At 37.4% G+C, this 25,087-nt stretch overlaps 1 protein-coding gene across 1 annotated transcript; it reads right to left on the bottom strand.

Annotated features, from left to right (window-relative positions):
• Positions 1–4,939: 4,939 nt before the first annotated feature.
• LOC131165951 (cytochrome P450 76T24-like) lies at positions 4,940–6,756 on the bottom strand. The gene is made up of 2 exons (XM_058124133.1): positions 5,795–6,756; positions 4,940–5,639 (listed from the first exon to the last, which is right to left on the bottom strand). Exons 1-2 carry the CDS (start codon positions 6,692–6,694, stop codon positions 5,034–5,036), a joined length of 1,506 nt encoding a protein of 501 aa, XP_057980116.1. The 5' UTR covers positions 6,695–6,756; the 3' UTR covers positions 4,940–5,033.
• Positions 6,757–25,087: the final 18,331 nt, after the last annotated feature.

Below are 25,087 nucleotides of genomic sequence, written 5' to 3'. Positions count from 1 at the left end.
TGTATTCTAAGATTGACCTCAGATCAGGCTATCATCAGGTGAAAGTGAAAGCAGAAGACGTCTCGAAGACAGCTTTCAGGACCAGATTTGGGCATTATGAATTCCTCATTATGCCATTTGGTTTGATGAATGCTCTTGCTATATTTATGGACTTGATGAATAGAGTCTTTCACCAATATTTAGACCAGTTTGTTGTTATTTTTATTGATGATGTACTAGTCTATTCGAGAAGTTATGAGGAGCATGAGACGTATTTGGGACAGGTTTTACAGAAGCTCAGGAAAAAGAAGTTATACGTCAAGTTCAGCAAATATGAATTCTAACTCGAGAAGGTTGTGTTTTTGGGGCATGTCATCTCAGGGGAGGGAATTTCTGTGGATCCTAAAAAATTGATGCGGTAGTGAATTGGGTTAGACCGAGCAACATCCAGGAGATCAGGAGTTTCTTGGGGTTAGCTTGGTAGTACCGTAATTTATTGAGGGTTTCTCAGCGTTATCAGTGCCTCTGACATGATTGACTAGGAATAATACTAGGTTTGAATGAGGCGATAGCAATGTAATGACCTCAAATTCCTTAACATAAAATGTAATATATTAAATGGAAAAGTCGACCCAAACCAGTGGGTAACGGGAATGCCTGTCAATCACAGCGAAAACCTAAGTAGTAGTAAGTATAAAATCTCAATCATCCAACCATAAAACATAATACCAGAGTTTACTACAACATCATAAAACTATATTTATACATATCCTCATAAACATCAAAATAACTCTAGGATCAAACAAAAAATAATTCTGACCCTAGTACAAAATCTCACCCTCCTAACGGGGTGATATCACTAACTCAACGGCGGCCACGACCTGCCGGTCACTTAAGGTTTCGTAAAAAAAAATTAATTAATGTTGGGGGTGAGACACATCTTAGTAAGGGAAAATAAACTAAATACAGTTGTGCGGCAACATGAACATTTAATGCAATTATACATATACAATATATCTCATATTCTCATAAACGTTCATCATATCATACTAAATAATCTTATAATTCCATACTTGCTAATAAATCATATCGTACGTAAAACATTTGTTATAACTGATAATACTGAAAATATACCCAAGATGAATAGTTAGCTAATGTCATGTATTACCCCCCATGACGGGTTGTGCGGCCCAAAGGTGGGACCCGACAATGTTGGCCAACCACTGTCGAGTCAAAAATATGTTTGTAAGTACGATGGGCCCGCCACCACTTGGTCTGGACTGTCAGGTGGACGTCTACAACTCTACACTGAAAGTCACATCGACTATCCATCCCCCACCCCCTAGTGGGGTAGTTAGCACAAGTCTGAACATAAATATCTAATCTATATACTTACGGTACCGAGCTCCTGAAACTGAACTAAACTAACATCCGGGTTCTTATAACATATAGTACGTGATATTATAGCATTTTTCATAATTACGGCCTTGTGTCGAACATTTCATAATTACAGCCTTCATAAATACGACCTTGCGCCGGACATTTCATAAATATGGCCTTGCGCCTAACAATTCATAAATACGGCCTTGCGTCGAAATCATACATACATACGTCATTCTAAAAATAATCATTTAATCACATATTTGTCAGAATCATAATGTACTTTATACTTTCATAACTTCTCAAATCATACTACATTCATATCATCATCATATGATAATATTTTCCCACGTAAAATAATATTCATGCCACACATTTGCTGTGTAAAACTATACATTGCATTTTAAAATCATACTTTCCAACATCTCATACATATTTATACATTTTAACATATTTGCAATATTTTTCTCAAATGTACATTTGCTTAGTAATCTATCGATATAATACATGCTTTTCAGAAAATAACTTTTCTCATAAATAATAATAATTCGCATGAAAATGACTGCTTTAGTTTATTCTCTTACTTGACTACTAAGAAAGCCCATAAAATATCCTAACCTGACACCCGTAGGATTTCCTAATTAAGACCCTGAAAATGAAAACTCACAGTACTAAACTTTAGTATTTCTATGTGTACATCATTTCCTATAACTACCGTAAGGTCAAATTTGGTTTAAAAATCCTTACCTCAACTTAGGGATGATTTCCAACTTGCTTTCACCAGCGCTCCGCTCCGGCAGATTTGGAGAGAACTTCCCCAGGAGCGTCATGGTGACTTCATATTGTTGAACTGGCGTAAATCTAGCCCAAAATTGATGAGAGAGAGAGAGAGAGAACTGAAGGGAAGAGAGAGAAAATGAGTTTGCTTAGTTATGAAGTAACAAAAATCTGGATTTTTATATTTATAGAACTGGATTTGTCGACGGGTCACGTCATTCGTCGACGAATCCTTTAATATTTTCGTCAACGAAATTTAGTCCTCGTCGACGAAATTCAGTCGGTTCAAAATCTCTCTCGGTATTTCCTCGTCGATGAATCTTGTCTTCGTCGGCGAATCCTCTTATACCTTCGTCGACGAATCCCTTGTATTTGTCGACGAAGCTCTGACGATTTCCCTCAAGTATTCTTTCCAAAGTGCAACGTCGTCGACTTCCTCTTTTTTTTTTTTATCAGAAAAAATTGAATGTATTCAAATTTGAATTTTTATAATGTTGTGTATTTAAATTTGAATTTGTTTAATATTTTGTATTTATATTTGAATTTGAAGTTGTATAATATATTTGTACTTGAAATTTGAATTGCAATTATGGTTTTTACAGGAGTTAATTTGAATCAAATTTTATAGGATAATATAATTGGAAAAAAATTCATTTCACTATTAATTGTGCAATTTAGGTATTAGTGACGATTTCAAAATCGTCACTAATACTATGTCTTTAGTGACGGTTTAAAATTTTTGAAATCGTCACTAATACTATGTCTTTAGTGACGATTTAAAATCGTCACCAAATCAATAAATAACGGTTATGCGAAGCAATAGTGATGGCCCTGAAACCGTCACTAACAAAAGACAAATAGTGACGATTTTAAAACCGTCACTAATAGAGTACGAATAGTGACGTTTCTTAAACCATCACTACTGATGAGTAATGGTGACGATTTTATAATCATCACTAATAATGTAGAAATAGTGACAAATATAAAACTGTCACTAATAATAAGCAATAGTGACGAATTTAAACCGTCACTAATAATAGAGAATTAGTGAGGAATTTAAAACTGTCACTAATAGTAGAGCATTTGTGACGATTTTTGATCGATCTGGTATAGAATCTATAGTGACGGGATTCGTTCTTTAGTGACGAATTAAAACCGTCACTAGTATGCTATTATTAGTGACAGTTGTAATCCTTCACTAATACTTGATTATTAGTGACGATTTGAAATTTTGGTCACTAATAAGTATTAGTAACGGTAGGTATAGCGACAAATTGAAAATCGTCACCAATACTCACAAAACCGTCACTAAAACTAGTAGTGACGGTTTTGTGAATATTAGTGATGGTTTAAACCATCACTAATAACCTTATTTTTTGTAGTGATCAACAAAAATATGCTCTTGACATGCTCACTGATAGCAGTCATCTTGGTGCTCCTCCTGCCAACTTTCCCATGGAACAAAATCTCAAGCTCAATAATACTGATGGTGATCTTTTCTTCGATCTAAGCTCGTTTCGACGACTCGTTGGACATTCGATATATTTCACCATCACCGGTCCCGACATTGTATTTCTAGTCAACATTCTAAGCCAATTTATGCACCAGCCTAGACAACCACATTATGATACTGCTGTACGTGTTCTTTGATACATTAAGGCATCTCCAGGCCAAGACTTATTTTTTTCTATTGCCAACACTCTTCAAGTATCATCCTATTCTGATTCGGACTAGGTTAGTTGTCTACTCACTTGCCGCTCCACCACCGGTTTTTTCATTCAGCTGGGCACTAGCCTCATTTCCCGGCACACTAAGAAACAAACTAAAGTTTTTCTCTCCTCCGTCGAAGTTGAGTATCAGACACTTGCTTCCACTACCTGTGAATTACATGGCTTAAAACTCTTTTACATGATCTTGTTGTACCGCATTCCCAATCTATGCTTATATATTGTGACAACCAAGTCGCTCTTTACATTGCCCAAAACCCTATTTTCCACGAATGTACAAAACATATATAAATTGATTGTCATGTTGTTCGTGAAAAGTTATAGGCTGACCTCCTCTTCACTAAGCACATTCCTACCCATAGTCAACTTGCCGATATCTTCACCAAAGCTTTGGGTCATGAACCTTTCCAAAACTTATCACGCAAGTTGGGTATTACGAATCTCCATGCTCCAACTTAAGGGGGAGTATTAGAGAAATATCTACACATTCCATGTATAAATTATTGTGCAGTTATCATAGAGAAGATATTTAGGAATTACCTTCCCTCTTTCAATTATTGTACAGTTATTATAGAGCAAATATTTTGAAGTAATTTGGGATCTTGTTCCATTTTTTATGTATTATATACAACTTGTTACATTGAATATTGAATAGAGGAGAAAGTCTTTCTTCATTTTAAAAAAAAGCAACCAAAAGCATATGTGTAGCATTTGCTGAGTATGCATGATAAGCATAGTGAGAAACCCTCATGGTGGGTAGGGGGAGAGGACGGGCTTCCCAAAATAAAGGGGAAATACGTGCCACCATGGTGGAGGGGTATTGTTTTGTAGTCAAATGCCAATTGACTATGCAAATTGTTAGCAAGCTACACATTATTTAAGTAGCCGAAAGAATAGAGGCACGAGTTCATGGAAGTGCACAAGATGCCAATGAATTGGATAATTTTCTCGAACATTACTGTATATTCTTAAAATTGTAATTTAAAAGTGATGGAAGAACAACGACGTTAACTATTATATACCTCATAGATGATGCACAGTTATAAGTTATTACTTGTGCTATAACAAGCATGCCCTTTATTTTACAAACCATTTTATTAAAATAAAATGCAAACTTAATTAATAAAATTAAAATAAAAAATTAAATAAAAGATAATGTATGTACGGAGTCTAAGCTTTGATTGGAATAGCCCAAAGAGGTTTGGCTCTCTTCACCAAGGTAACACCGCTCTTTTCATTCATGTCCATGTCTTCTGGTTTCATACCACCATCAAGCTTCCAATCAAAGTGAAGAAAAGTAGCTAAGATCACATGCATCATTCGATGAGCCAATGGCAGTCCAGGACAAATCCTTCTTCCAGCGCCAAAAGGTAGAAACTCGAAATCACGTCCTTTAAAATCAATCTTGCTCTCCAAGAATCTTTCAGGATAATATGAATTTGGGTTGCACCACGAGCTCGGATCTCGGCTAATTGCCCACACATTAACTAGTATTTGAGCATTCTTGGGAACTTTGAAACCGTATATTTCTACGTCACACATAGCTTTATGAGGAAGTAAAAGGGGGCCTGGAGGATGTAATCGCAATGTTTCTTTTACCGCTGCTTGCAAGTAAGGGAGGTTTGAAATGTCTGATTCTTGGATTTGTCCGTCCTCGCTAAGAACTTGTTGGAGCTCAGTTCGGGCTTTTGCCAACTTTTCAGGATTGTGAAGTAATTCTGCCATTGCCCATTCCAACATGCTCGCACTTGTATCAATTCCAGCAACAAATATATCCTGGAAAAAAAAAAAAAAAAAAGGTACATAAAATAATTAATTTCCTTTCTATTTTACTAATAATTAATGAAAAGAAAAACAACTTAATTTACTAATCATCATAAATTGTTTATAGAATCTGTAAGTTTTGGTAGAGAGGGTTGATCAATTCTTACCAGAAACAAATGTTTCAAATCATTGAGAGTAAGCTGGTAGTCGTTCTCCAAGTTGAGATTGAGGAGCGCTTCCAACACATCATTATTATTCCTCAAGGACGAACTGCTTGTGGCCTGCGATCTTTCTTTAATAATTTTTTCAAACAATCCCATGAACTTGTCACAAATCATCGTCACCCGCTTCTGCCCACCCTTCGGATCCATCCACCGGAGAGCAGGAAAAAGGTCCGCCAGATTAGGCTTTGCGCTTTCCTCCATCACCCCAAACACCATGCTCTCAAACTCGTGTGATTCCTCCGAACAGTAACCCGCCAAATCCACCGAGAACAGAGTGTTCGATATCATATTCAGCAGCGTCGTGAACACTGCTCCGCCCACGTCCACGGCGGCGCCGTCGTGGCACTTCTCGCTCAAGTGCTCGCGCAGTTGCTGCACCTTTTTCAAGCGGAGGTGTTGGCTGGCGTTGAGGCGGTGGGTCACGAACATTTGCACCGTCAAGATCTTGCGCAGGTTGCGCCAGTTGTCCGACACGGGCGACCATATGACGGAGGCCTTGTGGTGGTCTAGGGCCTTGGCAACGTGGCGGACCGCTCGGTCGGCCAAGACGGCGTCGTGTTTACTCAAAGCCTCTTTGGCGGCGTCTGCGGTGGAGAAGACCACGGTGGTGACGGTTCCGAGCTTGAGAGACATAACGGGGCCATATGTTTTGGCGAGAGTGGAGAGTATTTGGTAGGGCGATCCGCCGCGGAGTTGGGGGAGGTTTCCCAGGACGGGGAGACGGGGTGGGCCGGGCGGCGGCGGAGCGGCCGGTGATTTCCGCCGGGCTAGGACGGCGGAATTGAGGGAACGAATGAATGTCCAGACTATGGAAAATGCAATGACTAGTATGAGATAATCCATTATGTGACGCTTTGGAAACTACTGTGGTTCAAATGTATATATGGTTTGAGTATGTAGTAATGGATTTGGTGTAGCTTTGGCTCTCAATTTATACCCAAATGTTTGAGTTTCTATTCTAAGTAAATGGGTGGGTAGGTTCCCACGCAGATTGACTCCAACGCTGAAACATTCAAACCATCGATTCCACAAAGGCGGAAAACTGATATTCAAAACAAAAACCTCAAAGAAAAGATAAAAGGAGTCCAAGCCCATGTAGGGCAAATGCGTAAGGCGGCTGCATGTGCGCCTGTGGAGGGGTTGAAGGAGTAACGGGGTTTGCACGCGTTGGCCACTCGCTGGTCAGAGAAGGGTGAGGGGATTGAACTGTCATTTTTTATTTTTCTGATCTCAATCGTAGCCGGGCAACTATAATATTAAAGGATTCTAGGTTTGCAAGCAAATTCAAGGAATTTTAACCTAGTCTGACCTCTGCTCGACCTAGTCTTTTTTTTAAAAATTTTTTTATTGAACAGGGCAAATGAATTTATTAACAAAAATATGAAAGATTAAGGAGAGGAGGTGTGCAGAATTCTTCACCTAACATTTGGTTGTTGCAGCACACTATACTTGTACTTGATATGGTCTAATTATATGTCTTCATTGAATGAAATTTTTGACCTTCTACAAAAATATAAAAAATTACTTTGAAAAGTAAAGAGTAAAAAAATTAAAAAGAAGTAGCTTGAACGACCAAGCAACTAGGTATGAGCGTGATTATGATTTGTCAGGACTATTATATGGATACTATTATTATGGAAAAAAAAATTTTGGTAAAATATACAGGTCGTTACAGTTTGGTATCAGAACCTAAGTTGTTAGATTCTGTAAACTTTAGAGTGTAACGGAAACAATACCTGAGTATAGAAAAACAATTTAAGATTTTGTTCTATAGTTTAGAGATAGGACTTCTGTGGTGGTTTCTGTGTTTTTCCTAGGGTGACGATTTTAGGAAAAACCATAGTAAACTATTGTCAGATTGTGTTTCTAAAATGTAGGACACGATCTAAAAATAAGATGATGTTATGATAGGGAACTATGTTAGGCGAGTAAACTATAAGGATAGGGTCTCTAAATCACGTTTATTATTTTTCAGGATGGATCCTAGAGAAGGTAGTGCCCATGCGAGCGGAAGTGATGGTGTAGGGCCCTCGAGTGCAGGCGAGACTGATTCTGATGCGGTACTATGCAGTGTGGCTCGGTAGGTTATGGTTGAGATCGCTAGGAGCTCCAGAGAGCAGGGAGGCCCGTCTATAGGTCATGGGTGCATGAAAGAGAAGTTTACCAAGATGAATCCTCCGACATTTTCAGGAGGAGTTGATCCTGCAGCCGCCAAGAATTGGATGCAAGAGATCAAGAAAGTCTTGGTCGTATTATAGTGTACGAAAGGAACAGAGGGTCCTCTTCGCCCCCTATAAACTGACAGGGGAGGCTGAGAGGTGGTGGACTACTGTGAGACTTCTGGAGCAGCAGAGGACGACGCTGATAGTTATGACATGAGACCGATTTAAAGAATTTTTTTTTTACAGATATTTTCTAGCCACTGTTAGGAATGCTAGAGTTCCTGAATCTAAAGCAGAAATAGCAGTCGGTCCAACAGTATGCAGCGCGGTTTATAGAGATATCTCTGTAATGATCTGCTAAATAATTTTATTTTTTGAACTAATAAATACTATGAAATTCCACTTCTTCGTTATTTTCTAATTAATAAAAATCATCACCCTAAGCAGCGGGAAGCTGAGGTCGAGTATCCCCAACCATATACATATACAAAACAATACTAGAGTGCTAAATATTCCCAAAATATACAAACATAACTGAACTCGGGCTACAAAAAAATACCCTCTTTCCCAAAAACGCTCACCCTCCTGGCAGGGTAGCACAGTAGCCCCTCTACCTGCAAGCTTGATCTGCTCACCTGACTGGATCACCTAAAAAATATCAATTAAATAGGATGAGGCAGCGCTCAGTAAGAAGAAACATCCTATTACTAGGGTGTAGAAAGTGAGTCATATACTTGGAAAATATGATCTAAAAAAAATAATACCATGTATAACAAAACTGAGAAAACTTGTATATCTGTTATAATATAAAACATGCTTACGTAGCTTAACATAAACTGATTATTCAAAATGTTCTATTCATAATACTGATAATACTTATAACTGTCGTTTGTAAATCTGATCATAATATATATAAATAATAACTGTGAAAATTCTTTGGATGGATAACTGAAGTCATGAATTAACCCCTCATGATAGGGTTGTGCAACCTGAAAGTGGGACCTAACCTGGCTGACCGACTAGGGTAAGTCAACTGAACTCCGATAGTCAAATCGGCTCCCTCAACCCATATCTGATGGGGAGCCTATCCAACACCACTAGATATTGCTCCTGCTCCCAGACCGTACCGGGGAGGCTATCAAGCGCCCCGTGGTGGCCAGGAGAGGAAGGTAGCTCGAGCGAGGGTCTATGCTTTGATGCCTGGGGATGCTGAGATAGCCGACGTTATGGTGACAGGTATGATTCATATGTTTTCATTTAAAGTTATTGTATTGTTTGATTTAGGAGCCACACATTCGTTTGTTTTTATGGAGTGTATTAGATTATATGGGCTAGAAACACAGTTGTTAGACACCGAAATGTTAGTCACTACACTGACAACATCTATAGTAAGGTGTAGCAGAGTGCTCCGAGGCTATCCAGTTGATATTCAAAGGAAAATTTTATCAGTTGGTTTGATAGTATTAGATATGCACGGGTTCAATGTAATTTTTGGTCTGGATTGGTTAGCTATTAATTACGCTAGCATAGACTGTCGTTTGAAATAACTAATATTCATACCTCTGGAAAGACCAGAATTCATGTTTATAAGGTTGCGAGTACAATCCCCGCCTCAGTTAGTTTCAACTATTCAGGCGAGGAGACTGCTCCCGAGTGGTTGTCAAGGATTCATGGCCTTTGTGAAGGAAATGATAGGAAATTAATTGAAGCTCACTAGTACGTCAGTACTAAAGGATTTTACAGATGTTTTTTCAGATGAGTTACCGGACTTACCACCTGATCAGGAGGTAGATTTTCCTATTGATCTGCTCCCAGGTACAACACCGATCTCTAAAGCACCTTACCAAATGGCGCCAGCAGAATTGGTAGAATTAAAGAATTCGTTGCAAGATTTGCTTGATAAGGGTTTTATCCGGTGCAGTATATCTCCATGGGGAGCTCCAATGTTACTTGTGAAGAAGAAAGACGGGTCCATGAGGATGTGTATAGATTATAAGAAAATTAATAAAGTGACAATTAAGAACAAGTATCCTCTACCCCATATAGATAATTTATTTGACCAGCTCCAGGGTACACAGGTGTATTCCAAGATTGACCTCAGATCAGGCTATCATCAGGTGAAAGTGAATGCAGAAGACGTCTCGAAGACAGCTTTCAAGACCATATATGGGCATTATGAATTCCTCATTATGCCATTTGGTCTGATGAATGCTCCTGCTATATTTATGGACTTGATGAATAGAGTCTTTCACCAATATTTAGACCAGTTTATTGTTATTTTTATTGATGATGTACTAGTCTATTCGAGAAGTTATGAGGAGAATGAGACGTATTTGGGACAGGTTTTACCGAAGCTCAGGGAAAAGAAGTTATACAGCAAGTTCAGCAAATATGAATTCTAGCTCGAGAAGGTTGTGTTTTTGGGGCATGTCATCTTAGGGGAGGGAATTTATATGGATCCTAGAAAATTGATGCGGTAGTGAATTGGGTTAGACCGAGCAACATCTAGAAGATCAGGAGTTTCTTGGGGTTAGCAGGGTATTACCGTAATTTATTGAGGGTTTCTCAGCGTTATCGGGGCCTATGACATGATTGACTAGGAATAATACTAGGTTTGAATGAGGCGATAGCAATGTAACGACCTCAAATTCCTTAACATAAAATGTAATATATTAAATGGAAAAGTCGATCCAAACCAGTGGGTAACGAGGATGCCTGTCAATCACAGCGAAAACCTAAGTAGTAGTAAGTATAAAATCTCAATCATCCAACCATAAAACATAATACTAGAGTTTACTACAACATTATAAAACTATATTTATACATATCCTCATAAACATCAAAATAACTCTAGGATCAAACAAAAAATAATTCTGACCCTAGTACAAAATCTTACCCTCTAACGAGGTAATATCACTAACTCAACAGCGGCCACGACCCGCCGGTCACTCAAGGTTTCCTAAAAAAAAATTAATTAATGTTGGGGGTGAAACACATCTCAGTAAAGGAAAATAAATTAAATACAGTTGTGTGGCAACATGAACATTTAATACAATTATACCTATACAATACATCTCATATTCTCATAAACGTTCATCATATCATACTGAATAATCATATAATTCCATACTTGCTAATAAATCATATCGTACGTAAAACATCTGTTATAACTGATAATACTGAAAATATACCCAAGATGAATAGTTAGCTAATGTCATGTATGACCCCCCATGACGGGTTGTACGGCCCAAAGGCGGGACCCGACAATGGCTGGCCGACCACTATCGAGTCAAAAATATGTCTGTAAGTACGATGGGCCTGCCACACCCTAGTTTGGACTGTCAGGTGGACGTCTACAACTCTACACTGAAAGTCACATTGACTATCCATCCCCCACCCCCTTGTGGGGTAGTTAGCACAAGTCTGAACATAGATATCTAATCTATATAGTTACGGTACCGAGCTCCTGAAACTGAACTAAACTAACATCTGGGTTCTTATAACATATAGTACGTGATATTATAGCATTTTTCATAATTACGGCCTTGTGCCGAACATTTCATAATTACGGCCTTCATAAATACGACCTTGTGCCGGACATTTCATAAATATGGTCTTGCACCTAACAATTCATAAATACGACCTTACGCCGAAATCATACATACATACGTCATTTTGAAAATAATCATTTAATAATATATTTGTCAGAATCATAATGTACTTTATACTTTCATAACTTCTCAAATCATACTGCATTCATATCATCATCATATCATAATATTTTCTCACGTAAAATAATATTCATGCCACACATTTGCTGTGTAAAAGTATACATTGCATTTTAAAATCATACTTTCCAACATCTCATACATATTTATACATTTTAGCATATTAGCAGTATTTTTCTCAAACGTACATTTCCCTAGTAATCTATAGATATAATACATGCTTTTCAGAAAATAACTTTTCTCATAAATAATAATAATTCGCATGAAAATGACTGCTTTAGTTTATTCCCTTACTTGACTACTGAGAAAACCCCTAAAATATCCTAGCCTGAAACCCGTAGGATTTCCTAATTAAGACCCTGAAAATGAAAACTCACAGTACTAAACTTCAGTATTTCTACGTGTACATCATTTCCTATAACTACCGTAAGGTCAAATTTGGTTTAAAAATCCTTACCTCAACTTAGGGATGATTTCCAACTTGCTTTCACCAGCGCTTCACTCCGGCAGATTTGGAGAGAACTTCCCCAAGAGCATCGTGGTGACTTCATATTGTTGAACCAGCGTAAATCTAGCCCAAAATTGATGAGAGAGAGAGAGAGAGAGAACCGAAGGGAAGAGAGAGAAAATGAGTTTGCTTAGTTATGAAGTAACAAAAATCTAGATTTTTATATTTATAGAACTGGATTTGTTGACGAGCCACGTCATTCGTCGACGAATCCTTTAATATTTTCGTCAATGAAATTTAGTCCTCGTTGACAAAATTCATTTGGCTCAAAATCTCTCTCGGTATTTTCTCGTTGATGAATCTTGTGTTCGTCGACGTATTCTCTTATACCTTCGTCGACGAATCCCCTGTATTCGTTGACGAAGCTCTGATGATTTCCCTCAAGTATTCCTTCCAAAGTGCAATGTCATCGACTTCCTCCTTCTGTTACCATCTCCATTTCCCTTCCTCTTTATTATTTAAATCCCATTATTATTCAGGTTGTCACAGCTATGAGCAGAGTTTCCATGAATTGAAGCAAAGGCTTGTCACGGCCCTAGTGTTGATCATCCCGTCAGGGGGTGGGGGTTATGTTATCTATAGTGATGCGTCCTTAAAGGGACTTGGTTGTGTATTGATATAGCATGGTAGGGTGGTGGCGTATGCCTCTCGAAAGTTGAAAGAATATGAAAAGAACTACCCTATCCAAGATCTTGAATTAGCTACAGTAGTACATGCATTGAAGATTCGGAGGCATTACCTGTGTGGCGAACGATGCAAAATCTTCTCCGACCATAAGAGTTTAAAGTACTTTTTCACTCAGAAGGAACTGAACATGAGGCAGAGAAGGTTATTGGAGCTTATTAAAGATTTTGATTGTATTATCAGTTACCACTCAGGAAAAACAAACGTGGTAGCTGATGCGCTGAGCAGGAAGTCTGTGAGACCAATGTTGAAAGCTATAAAGATTCAGTATCCGACCATGATGGATCTAGAGTGACTTGGTATAAAGTTGGTTAAGAGTGATCCTCGGGCATGTATTTCCAATTTAGTGGTGTTGCCTACTCTATAGGAAAGGATTAAAGCTGCTTAGAAAGAGGATCCAAAGTTAGCAGAGGTAATGGTCAGAGTACGGAATGGTCAAGGAGAGGAATTTTGTATTTCGGATGATAGGGCTTTTCGGTTCCGTTCTAGATTATGTGTTCCTACTGATAATGATATCAGAAAGACCATCTTAGAAGAGGCTCACAGATATTTATACATAGTTCATCCCGGCAGCACGAAAACGTATAAGGATCTGCGAGAGTCTTATTGATGGAGTGGTATGAAGAAAGAAATTACTGAATATGTAGCACAGTGTTTGACGTGCCAGCAGGTAAAAGTTGAGTACTAAAGGCCAGCAGACCAGTTGTAGCCACTTTTTATCCCAAAGTGGAAATGGGATCACATATTTATGGATTTTGTTTCAGGGTTGCCGTCGGCATTGCATGGCCAGAATGCAATCTGGGTGATTGTAGGTCGTTTGACTAAGACCGCCCATTTTATTCCCATCAAGATTAGGTACTTCATTAGCATACTTGCAAAGATTTATATTCAGGAGATAGTTTGTTCTCACGGTGTGCCTGTGTCTGTAGTGTCAGATCAGGACCCGCGTTTCACGTCACGATTTTGGAAAAGCTTGCAGGGAGCTTTAGGGTCTCAATTATCTTTTAGCACGACATTCTATCCTCAATCAGACGGGCGGACTGAGAGGACAATTCAGATATTAGAAGATATGCTTCGAGCATGCGTGCTAGACTTTGGGGGTAGTTGGTGCAATGACCTGCTATTTAACTTGGGTTTTATTTTTTATTTTTTATACTATAACATTTAAAATGCTCTGATACCATACTAGATTAAACCTAATCATCAACCTAAGCAGCAAAAAGTAGAAATCAAATAAACATAACCATACATAGTTATATACAATACCGGAGTGCTAAAGTGTTTCCCAAAATATACACATATGTCTGTTTTTCATAATACCCTCAACTGGCTAAGGCTATACAAAAATACTCCCAAAAATACTCACACTGCTGTCAGGGCAATACTGAGACCCCTCTATCTACGAGCTTGATTTGCTCGCCTACTTGGAACACCTGAAAAATGTTAAAGTAATTGGGATGAGCTAACACTTAGTAAGACGAAAAATGCTATTACCAGTGTGTGACAAATGAGTTACAATATCGTGAAAATCTATTAGTATATAGTCATGTATCACTAAAACTGTAAAGTACAATACCAGTAATATAAATCTTCCTCTTTTACCTGTTACTTAACATTTCTATACTTTAGGTTTCTACTCAAAATACTGCTAATATATATATATTGTTTCTGTAAACCTGTGCAAACATAGTAATAACTGTAAACTTCCCTGTGGATTACTGTGTGTCATAATTTAACCCCTCAAGACAGGGTTGTGTGGCCCGTAGGCAGGATTTACCCTGGTTGGCCAACCAGGAATTAAATCACTATACTCCATAATTTGATCAGCCCTCCTTAACCCATGTCTGATGGGGAGTTTTTCCACTCGTGGGCTCTATGCGATCAACCTTTATACCACGTATTATTTGAATAGGTGATTGCACTCTATCTACTGTATGTAGTTACGGTACTGTGCTTTGTAAATTGTATGGTCCAACAGGGTCTAATACTATATAATACATATCTATATACAACTATCTGTTTTACCATGATTCTGTAATAACTGTATAAACCATGACACTGTAGCAAACTATATCTATATCAGCTGTGTTTTTGTAATTAACTATAAATCTGTATGTCATTGTACTATAAAATTGTATAATCATGGTATTTCTATAATTGCTGTAAAATATATTTACTGTCTGTATATTCTGTAAAACACATATATGAAAAATACTGTAAAACATGTTTCTGTACTATATTTATATTCTCAAGCTACAATAATTTTAGAACATATTAATCATATTTGATAAACTATATAAATCTCTACTGTAAACAATACTCTGGTGGAACATTTATAATTTTATACTAAAAAAATATTCAAATAACCTAGCATAACATATTTCCCTTACCTGTTTCCTGTTAAAATCCCCTACTATAACGGGTCCAACACCCGCAGGGTTCTCCACTCAATACCTTGAAAATCATAAATCCTAAAACAAAACATTACTATTTCTACGTCTATTACATTTCTTACAACTGCTGGAAACTTAAATTCCGAATAAAAGACCTTACCCTGGATTTGGGATGAATCCCAACTTCGTTCCACCAATGATCCGCTCTGGTAGACTTGAAGAAAACTCTGCCAGGAGCATCGTGGTGGCCTCATATCGTCGATCCAGCGACTGACGGGGCCAAAATCGAAGAGAGAAGAGGGAGAGGCCTTCAAAGAGAGAGAGAGAGAGAGAGAGAGAGAGAGAGGGAGGAGAGGGAGAGGGAGAGAGAGAGAGAGAGAGAGAGAGAGAAGAGAGCGGCGCTGAAATTCAGCGTAAAATTGAGTTTAAGCACTATTTATACTACGAGATTCATCGATGAGCCGCATCACATCGTCGATGAGGCGTAGCTTCGTCGTTAAGGTCCCCTTATGCACTCGTCGATGACTTCCTTGTGTTTGTCGACGAGGCCCTGTGGAAAATCTTTTAGATTATTCCATCCAAAATGCAATGTCACGTTCGTCGATGAAGTCGGCTACCTCCTTCTGTCACTGATTCCATTTCCCTCTTTGTTTATTATTTAAATACTATTATTTTTCGGGTTGTTACAATTGGACCCAGTTTTTTCCACTGGTGGGGTTTGCATACAATAACAGTTATTAGGCCAGCATTGGCATGACGTCGTTTGAGGCACTCTACGGTAGGAGATGTCGTTCTCTCTCTCTCTCTCTCTCTCATAGCTGGGTATGCATCCATGAATCTCTCTGTCCTTTTTTTTTTTTAATAGCTCGGCGTATAAGCCCGTATATTAAATGTTAGGAAATTGAATGGGTAGGAACAATATCACACATCTAAATTAAGAAATAAAAAAATAAGAATTGACACCAAGATTTACGTGGAAACCCCCAAAACAAATCGAAGGAAAAACCACAGGCAAGAGTAGAAGAAATCCACAATGAAAAATAATGATACAACTTGTGACAACTCGAATAAAATGGTATTTGAAATAATAAAGAGGAAAGGAAATTACCAGAGGACTCATCGACGAACACAGGGGATTCGTCGATGAGGGTATAAGGGAATTCGTCAATGAAAACTGAATTTCGTCGACGAAGAAATACCGAAAGAGGTTTTGAACCGACTGAATTTCGTCGACAAAAATATTAAAGGATTCGTCGACAAATGATATGGCTCATCAACAAATCTAGTTCTATAAATATAAAAAATCTGAATTTTTGTTACTTCACAACTAAGCAAACTCATTCTCTCTCTTTCTCTTCCTTTCGATTCTCTCTCTCTCTCTCTCGTCGATTTTGGGCCTAATTTACACAGGTTCAACAATCCGAAGTCATCACGACGCTCCTAGGGAAGTTCTCTTCAAATCTTCCAGAGCGGATCGTTGGTGAAAGCAAGTTGGACATTTTTTCCCTGAGTTGAGGTAAGACTTTTTAAGCCAAATTTGATCTTACGGTAGTTATAGGAAATGATGTACACGTAGAAATACTGAAGTTTAGTACTGTGAGTTTTCATTTTTAGGGTCTTGATCAGGAAATCCTACGGGTGTCAGGCTAGGATATTTTAGGGGCTTTTTCAGTAGTCAGGTAAGGGAATAAACTAAAGCAGTCATTTTTATGTAAATTATTATATTTATGAGAAAAGTTATTTTCTGAAAAGCATGTATTATAGCTATAAATTACAAAGGAAATGTATGTTTGAGAAAAAATACTGCTGATATGTTGAAATGTATATATATATATATATGAGATGCCAGAAAGTATGATTTTAAAATGCAATGTATGGTTTTATACAGCAAATGTGTGGCATGAATATTATTTTATGTGGAGAAATATTATGATATGATAATGATATGAATGTAGTATGATTTGAGAAGTTATGGAAGTATACAGTACATTATGATTCGGACAAATACATAATTAAATGATTATTTTTAGAATGACTTATTAATGTATGATTTCGGCGCAAGGCCATATATATGATATGTTCAGTGCAAGGTCGTAATTATAAAATGTTCGGCGCAAGGCTGTAATTATGAAATGTTTGGCGTAAGGCCGTAATTAAATGTTCGGTGCAAGGCCGTAATTATGAAATGTTCGGTACAAGGTCGTAATTATGAAAGATGCCATAATATCACGTATTATATGTTATCAGAACTCGGATGTTAGTTTAGTTCATTTTTAGGAGCTCAGTACCATAGCTATATATATCAGATATCTATATTCAAATTAGTGCTAACCACCCCACAAGGGGTTGGGAGATGGATAGTCAATGTGGCTTTCAGTGTAGAGTTGTAGACGTCCACCTGGCAGTCCGAACAAGGGTGTGATAGGTCCATCGTGCTTACAGACATATTTTTGACTCGGCAGTGGTTAGCCAGCCATTATCGGGTCTCGCCTTCGAGCCACACAACCCGTCATGGGAGGTAATAGATGACATTAGCTAGCTATTCATCTTGGGTATGTTTTCAGTATTATCAGTTATAACAGATGTTTTATCTCTGATATGACTTATTATAATATATGAAAGCATGTGATTATTCAGTATGATATGATGAATGTTTACGAAAATATGAAATGTATTGTATATGTATAATTACACTAAATATTCATGTTGTCACACAGCTGTATTTAGTTTATTTTCCTTTACTGAGATGTGTCTTACCCCCAACATTAATTAATTTTTCAGGAGACCCTGAGTGACCGGCAGGTTGTTGCCGCCGTTAAGTTAGTGATATTACCCCGTTAGGAGGGTAAGATTTTGTACTAGGATCGGAATTATTTTGTGTTTGATCCTAGAGGTATTTTGATGTTTATGAGGATGTATATAATTAAAGTTTTATGATATTGTAGTAAACTCTGGTATTATGCCTTATGGATGGATGATTTAGATTTTATGCTTGCTGCTGCGTAGGTTTCCGCTATGATTGGCAGGTGTCCCTGTTACCCACGGGTTCGGGTCGACTTTTCCATTTAATATGTTACATTTTATGTTAAGAAATTTTAAGTCGTTACATTTGGTATCAGTGCCTAGGATTCTAGGTTCTGTAGACTATAGAGTGCAGCAGTAGTAATACTAGAGTATAGGATGAGGAGATTTGAGGTTTGGTTTTGTAGGCTAGATGCAGGACTTCCGTGGTGGTTTGTGTGATTTTCCTGGGGTGATGATTTCAGGAAAGTCATTGTAAACTATCGTCGGGTTGGGTATGTAGGTTGCAAGATTGAACCTTGAATTGAGATTAGGAGAGTTGAATTAATTAGGAGAATATATTATATAAGTTGAGTGATATGTATGGAGAAGGGGGTTTTGAGTTAAGTTACTTGTTTTTCAGGATGGACCTTGGTGGCAATAGTGCCCACGCTAGTGGGAGTGAGGGTGCTGGACCCTCAGGCACTGCAGGTAGTGATTCAGATGCCATCTTAAACAGTGTGGCATAGCAGGTTATGGCAGAAATTTTCAGGAGTTCGAAGGAACAGGGTGGTCCAACGGCAGGCCATGGTAGTTCGATTGAGAAGTTTATTAAGATGAGTTCTCCGGCTTTCTTAAGTGGGACAGATCCTACAGTTGCTGAAAACTGGGTGCAGGAGATAGAAAAAATATTTGCAGTACTGCAGTGTTCAAATGAGCAAAAGGTGCTATTTGCCACCTATAGACTGATTGGAGAGACCGAGAGATGGTGGTCAGCAGTGAGACTTTTAAAGCAACAAATGACTATACCTGTGGAGATGACGTGTGAACTATTTGAAGAAATATTCTTCGACAGGTATTTTCTAGCCTCGTCCAGGGAGGCTAAGATTGAGGAGTTCCTAAATCTGAAGCAAGGACAGCTGTCAGTACAGCAATATGCAGCGAGGTTCATCGAGCTATCTCCCTTTGTCCCGTACATTATACTAGATGAAGCAAAAAAGGTATGACAGTTTGAGAGAGGTTTGAGAATAGATATTTATAAGTAGGTATCGATATTGAAGTTGCAGGCCTTCGCCAAGCTGGTTGACCGAGCCACTATAGCAGAGATTGGTGAGCGGTTGGAGGCTGAGGAGCAGAGACAGAAGAAGAGATCCATACCTTTTGGTTACCAGTAGGGGGTTGAACGTGGTTCATGGAAGAGAGGTGGCTACTATAGAGACCGGAGACAAGAGACCAAGAATCGCGATTTTCAGGGTGTGCAGCCACCTCTAGTTTGCCCGACTTATGAGAAGAGGCACCCAGGAGAGTGTCGTGTCAGGCAAGGTGTTTGCTATCGATGTGGGGAGCCAAGACATATGATAAGGGAGTGTCTGACGCAGATTGGTGCTGCTCCTGCTCCTAGACCTGCACGAGGAGGTTACCAGGCGCCATGAGGAAGCCAGCAGAGGAATATGGCCCTAGCTAGGGTTTGTTCTTTGACGCCAGGTGATGCTGGGCGGCCGGCGACATGGTGACAAGTACTGTTAATATGTTTTCGTTTAAAATTATTGCACTTTTTGATTTTGGTGCCACACATTCGTTTATGTCCTTGGGGTGTGTTAAATTATGTGGGACGAAAACGCAATCATTAAATGTTGAACTATTAGTGGCAACACCGATCAGGTTAGTGGTGAGATGTAGTAGGATGCTTCATGGTTGTCCAGTAGATATTCAAGGAAGAATTTTATCTGTTGATTTGGTGGTGCTAGATGTGCATGGGTTTGATATCATCTTTGGTATGGATTGGCCAGCAGCTAATTCTACTATTATAGACTGTCGTGCAAGAGAAGTGATTTTCTGACCTCCAGGGAAACCAGAAATTAGATTTACAAGGTCACGAGTGCAATCTTTACCTCAGGTGGTCTCAGCTATTCAGGCAAGGAGACTGCTCAAGAATGGCTGTCTAAGATTCGTGGCTTTTGTAAAGGAAATGTCAGAAAATGAATTGAAACTTATCAATACGCCTGTAGTAAAAGAATTTACAGATGTGTTCGCAGATGAATTACCTGGTTTACCACCTGATCGTGAAGTAGATTTTCCTATTAATCTACTTCCAGATACAATGCCGATCTCTAAAGCACCGTACCAAATGGGGCCAACAGAGTTGGTAGAATTGAAAGACCAGTTACAGGATTTTTTTGATAAAGGTTTCATACGACCTAGTGTATTGTCATGGGGAGCTCCATTACTCATTGTGAGGAAGAAGGACGGGTCTATGAGGATGTGCATAGACAATAGAGAAATTAATAAGGTGACCATCAAGAACAAGTATTCTCTATCCCGTATCGATGATTTGTTTGACCAGCTCCAAGGTACACAGGTGTATTCCAAGATCGATCTCAAGTCAAGCTACCATCAGGTAAAGGTGAGAGCAGAAGATGTATCGAAGATGACTTTTAGGACCAGGTATGGGCATTATGAGTTTCTTGTTATGCAATTTGGTCTGACGAATGCTTCTACGATATTTATGGACTTAATGAATCGGATCTTCCACCCATATTTAGATCAGTTTGTGGTTGTCTTTATTGATGACGTACTGGTTTATTCGAGGAGCTATGAGGAGCACGAGATACATTTGAGATAGGTTTTGCAGATGCTCAGGGAGAAGAAGTTATATGCCAAGTTCAGTAAATGTGACTTCTGGCTCAATAAAGTTGTGTTTTTGGGGCATGTTATCTCAGGAGGTGGAATTTCTATAGATCCCAGCAAGATTGGGGCGGTAGTGAATTGGGCTAGACCGAGAAACGTCTAGGAGATTAGGAGTTTCTTGGGGTTAGCCGATTATTATCATCATTTTGTTAAGGGGTTCTCAGTTTTGTCAGGACCTTTGACCCAACTGACAAAGAAGAATACTAGTTTTGAATGGGATGACAATTGTGAGAAGATTTTTCAAGAGCTGAAGTAGAGGTTAGTCACAACGCCGATATTGATCATCCCGTCTGGGGTCAGGGTTATACTATCTACAGTGATGCATCTTTGAAGGGACTTGGTTGTTTGTTGATGTAGCATGGCAGGGTAGTGGCGTATACATCTGGACAGTTGAAAGAATACGAAAAGAACTACCCTACCCATGATTTTGAGTTGGCTGCAATGGTACACGCATTAAAAATTTGGAAGCATTACTTGTACGGTGAGCAGTGCGAGATTTTCTCCGACCACAAGTGTAGACACCCTATTTTTGCCTAGGGCCCAATATATTATTTTTATTTTTATTACTATTACTATCGTATATATCATTAGTGTTAATACTTTACTATTATTATCATTATTATGATTTTTTTTTTGTTTTGTTATTATCTATTATCATTACTATTATTTTCACTATTATTATTATTATTATTATTATTATTATTATTTTCACTATTATAATCATTATTAATTATTTTCATATATTGATATAAGTAATTTATTATTATTACTATTATTTTATTATTATTATTATTATTATTATTATTATTATTATTTGTTATCATTATTATTTTTAGTATTTTTTATTATTATTTACATTATTATTTTTATTATGATCATTATCATTATTTTAGATATTCTTTTATTATTATGGTATTATTTTTATTATTATTACTTTACTATTATTTTGCTTATTTTTCTTGATTATTATTATTATTTATTATTTTTATTATCATTAATATTATTTATTTATTATTATTATTATTAGTATTTTTATCTTTATTATTATTATTATTATTATTGTTTAATATAGGATTAGGGTTTGGGGATAGCCTATTTATAGGCTCTTTCTCCCAGCCAAAATGCGGGGCGCTGCGCACAGCACAGCCGAAGAGCCAAAAATACCAAAAAAAAAAAAAAATCATCTTTTTGCGATTCTTCATTCTTCTCACGCAGGGACAGCCACCGGACCTCCCTCATCACTTTCTCCTATCTCCACCTCTCTTTCTCGCAGAGGCCACACACCAGCATCCATTCCCACACCCTCATCTCTCAATTCTCTCCTCTGCTTCTTTACCCGCAACCACAACAGGCACCTCACGGCCTCTGTTCCTCTGCTCTAGCCGCCCATCCAGTCATCTCCGTCGCTCGCCGTCACCACCAGCCACCACTCAGCCGAGCTGAAACACCAGCTGACAACCCATCGTAACGGCCTTGCCGAAAGCTCACGACAACGCTCCACGCTCTCTCCGGAAAATCGCCATCAAGCTCACGGCTTGCCCATCATCTTCCCAGTCTCCATCTCCAACCTCCATCTCCATCTCCAGCAGCCCCATCTCCGACGAATCCTGCAGCGGCACTCCAGCAAACCAGCAGCTTCGTCGCCCCTCCCCACCTCTTCGTCGCCGTTGCAAACCAGTTCGGGCAGCACAGCCCTCTGCCTCCACAGCAAGCAACTGCTGCTACCTGTTTCTCTCTCCAGCTCCATCTTTACCAGCAGCTGAGCACCATCCCAGAAACAACCACCCTCCGCTCCGGCAGCCCTTGCAGCCCCTCAGGTCCCGGCAACCCCCAAGGTAGCATGCTTAGGTTGTATTTATATTATATATATATATATATATATATTTGTGTGTGTGTGTGTGTATACATTAAATGATTACCATTCCTCTTATAGGTTTTTCTTTATATTTATTATTCAATATTCATGGTAAGTTTTTTATTGTATTTGTTATATAGGTTCATTGTTTTATTATCATTGTTGTGAAATTTTTATAGTTGGAATTTATTTTGATATTTATAATTTAACCATTTGTATTCATTGAATTATTAATATTATTATTGTAGCATCCTTAATGTTATAATATGTGGTATATGTCTAATATTCATGTTGCGAGTTTTATTATTGTTACAACTATTTTAATGTTCAATTGCCATATTTAGGGTCGTTTTTGTTATTATTGCATATTTAATATTTATTCAGAATGATTGTTATTATAGTACTTATTTACTTAAGGGCGTTATTGTTTGATATTTATATGTCTAGGTATGTTATACATAATGTTCACAATAGGGTTACATCCAATATTAGAGTTTAGGATTCACATGTAGGATGGTTGTCGCGACGTCCCGAGAGCGCGTGTGCCCCGGGCTGCGAAATAAAAATCAATTTTAATTTTCAAGAAAAATATGGAATGTCGGAGTCACCACTAACCTTTTAGTGTGGTTAGAACACGTGATTACTATCCCGTTAGGAGTAGAATGAGTTTATGTTACCAGAATTAGAGTCAGGAGTTCGATTACGCGAGGGAAAGATACAAGCACCCCCTACGCGCCCGTTCTTACGAACGGTACTTAATTAATTTGAAATTATCCCTAACTTAATCTAATACGTTTTTAAATTACTCCTTTTTATGAATTTATAAATACATATGAAAAATAAATAAATATAATATATACATATATATTCCCTTAGAGCTTAAGGTATGTGAAGCCCGAATGCTCATACCCCCGCATTAAAATCATAGGGATAATAATTAAGAAAATACACCCCCAATTTTGAAATTGTATTGAATTTTTTATAGGAAAATACTAACATGGGAGGTTTTTAACATATGGTAATAGAGTAATAAGCCTCACATACCTACTAACATATTATGAATGTCAAAATAAGTAACTAAATACTATATATATTAATATACGAAGGATACTTAATACTAAATATAGTAAGATTCTAAGAATGATTAATACTAAACATATTAATATACTAAAAATAGTTAATACTAAAAATACTAGGATACTAATAATTAATACTAACTATATTAATATACTAAAAATAATTAATGCTAAACATGTGATTAAAATGCTAATTTACTAAACATATAATATCCATTAAACCCTAAATCACTAAATATGTAATATTAAAAAAAATACAAAAATGCTAAATATGTAATATTTACCAATATGCTAATATGTGATATACATATAACTAAAATTATTAATTTACATATAATATCAATAAAACACCAAGCTTAAGATCCTAATTTACTAAATATGTAATATTACCTTACTACTAAACATGTAAAAACCCTACCTTGATAATACATCATTTAACATTTACAATGGATACAACAAAAGTTTAAAATTAAATATTAAGACATATTTTAACCATAACAATTTTGCAATGACAACAATGATTATTAAATAATACATATATCCAAAATACAAACATGGATATCAACTTAACAAAAATCCTATAACAGTAAGAGTTTAACAAGAAAATTCTACAAATATAATCATAAATACTACAAAAGATACAAATATGAATATCAATTATTAAATATCGATGTTAAATAAATAAGTACAACAATAAAAAAACTATCCTAATTACACAAACATTAAACATACAATAATGACAAAAAATAATCCTAAATATGAAAATCAAACGCTTAAGATTGTCATAACAATAATAAAAACCCACAACGTGAATATAATAACAAAAACCCTAAACATGAATATTTAAATATACAACATCAAAAGATCTTTTTTTTTTTCAACTATTTAAATAAATGCACAAATACAACAAAAATTAGATATTAAAACAAACCATAAAAAAAAAATAAACAAGACTCCACAATAATAACAATAGCTGTTTAATAGCACACAGTGGAAGAAAAAATACACATGGTGAACATGCATGTATGTGATGACAGGCTCTGTGTGTGTGTTTTTGACTGTGTGTGCACGGTGCGTGTGTGAGTGTGTGCTGCAGGTGATGAAGTGCAGGTGTGTTTGTGTTCTGCCTGCAGGGGGACTTA

This window comes from Malania oleifera, chromosome 10 (genome assembly GCF_029873635.1).
Source record: "Malania oleifera isolate guangnan ecotype guangnan chromosome 10, ASM2987363v1, whole genome shotgun sequence".
Taxonomy (NCBI): Eukaryota; Viridiplantae; Streptophyta; class Magnoliopsida; order Santalales; family Ximeniaceae; genus Malania; species Malania oleifera.
This window is presented reverse-complemented; position numbering and strand designations above follow the sequence as displayed.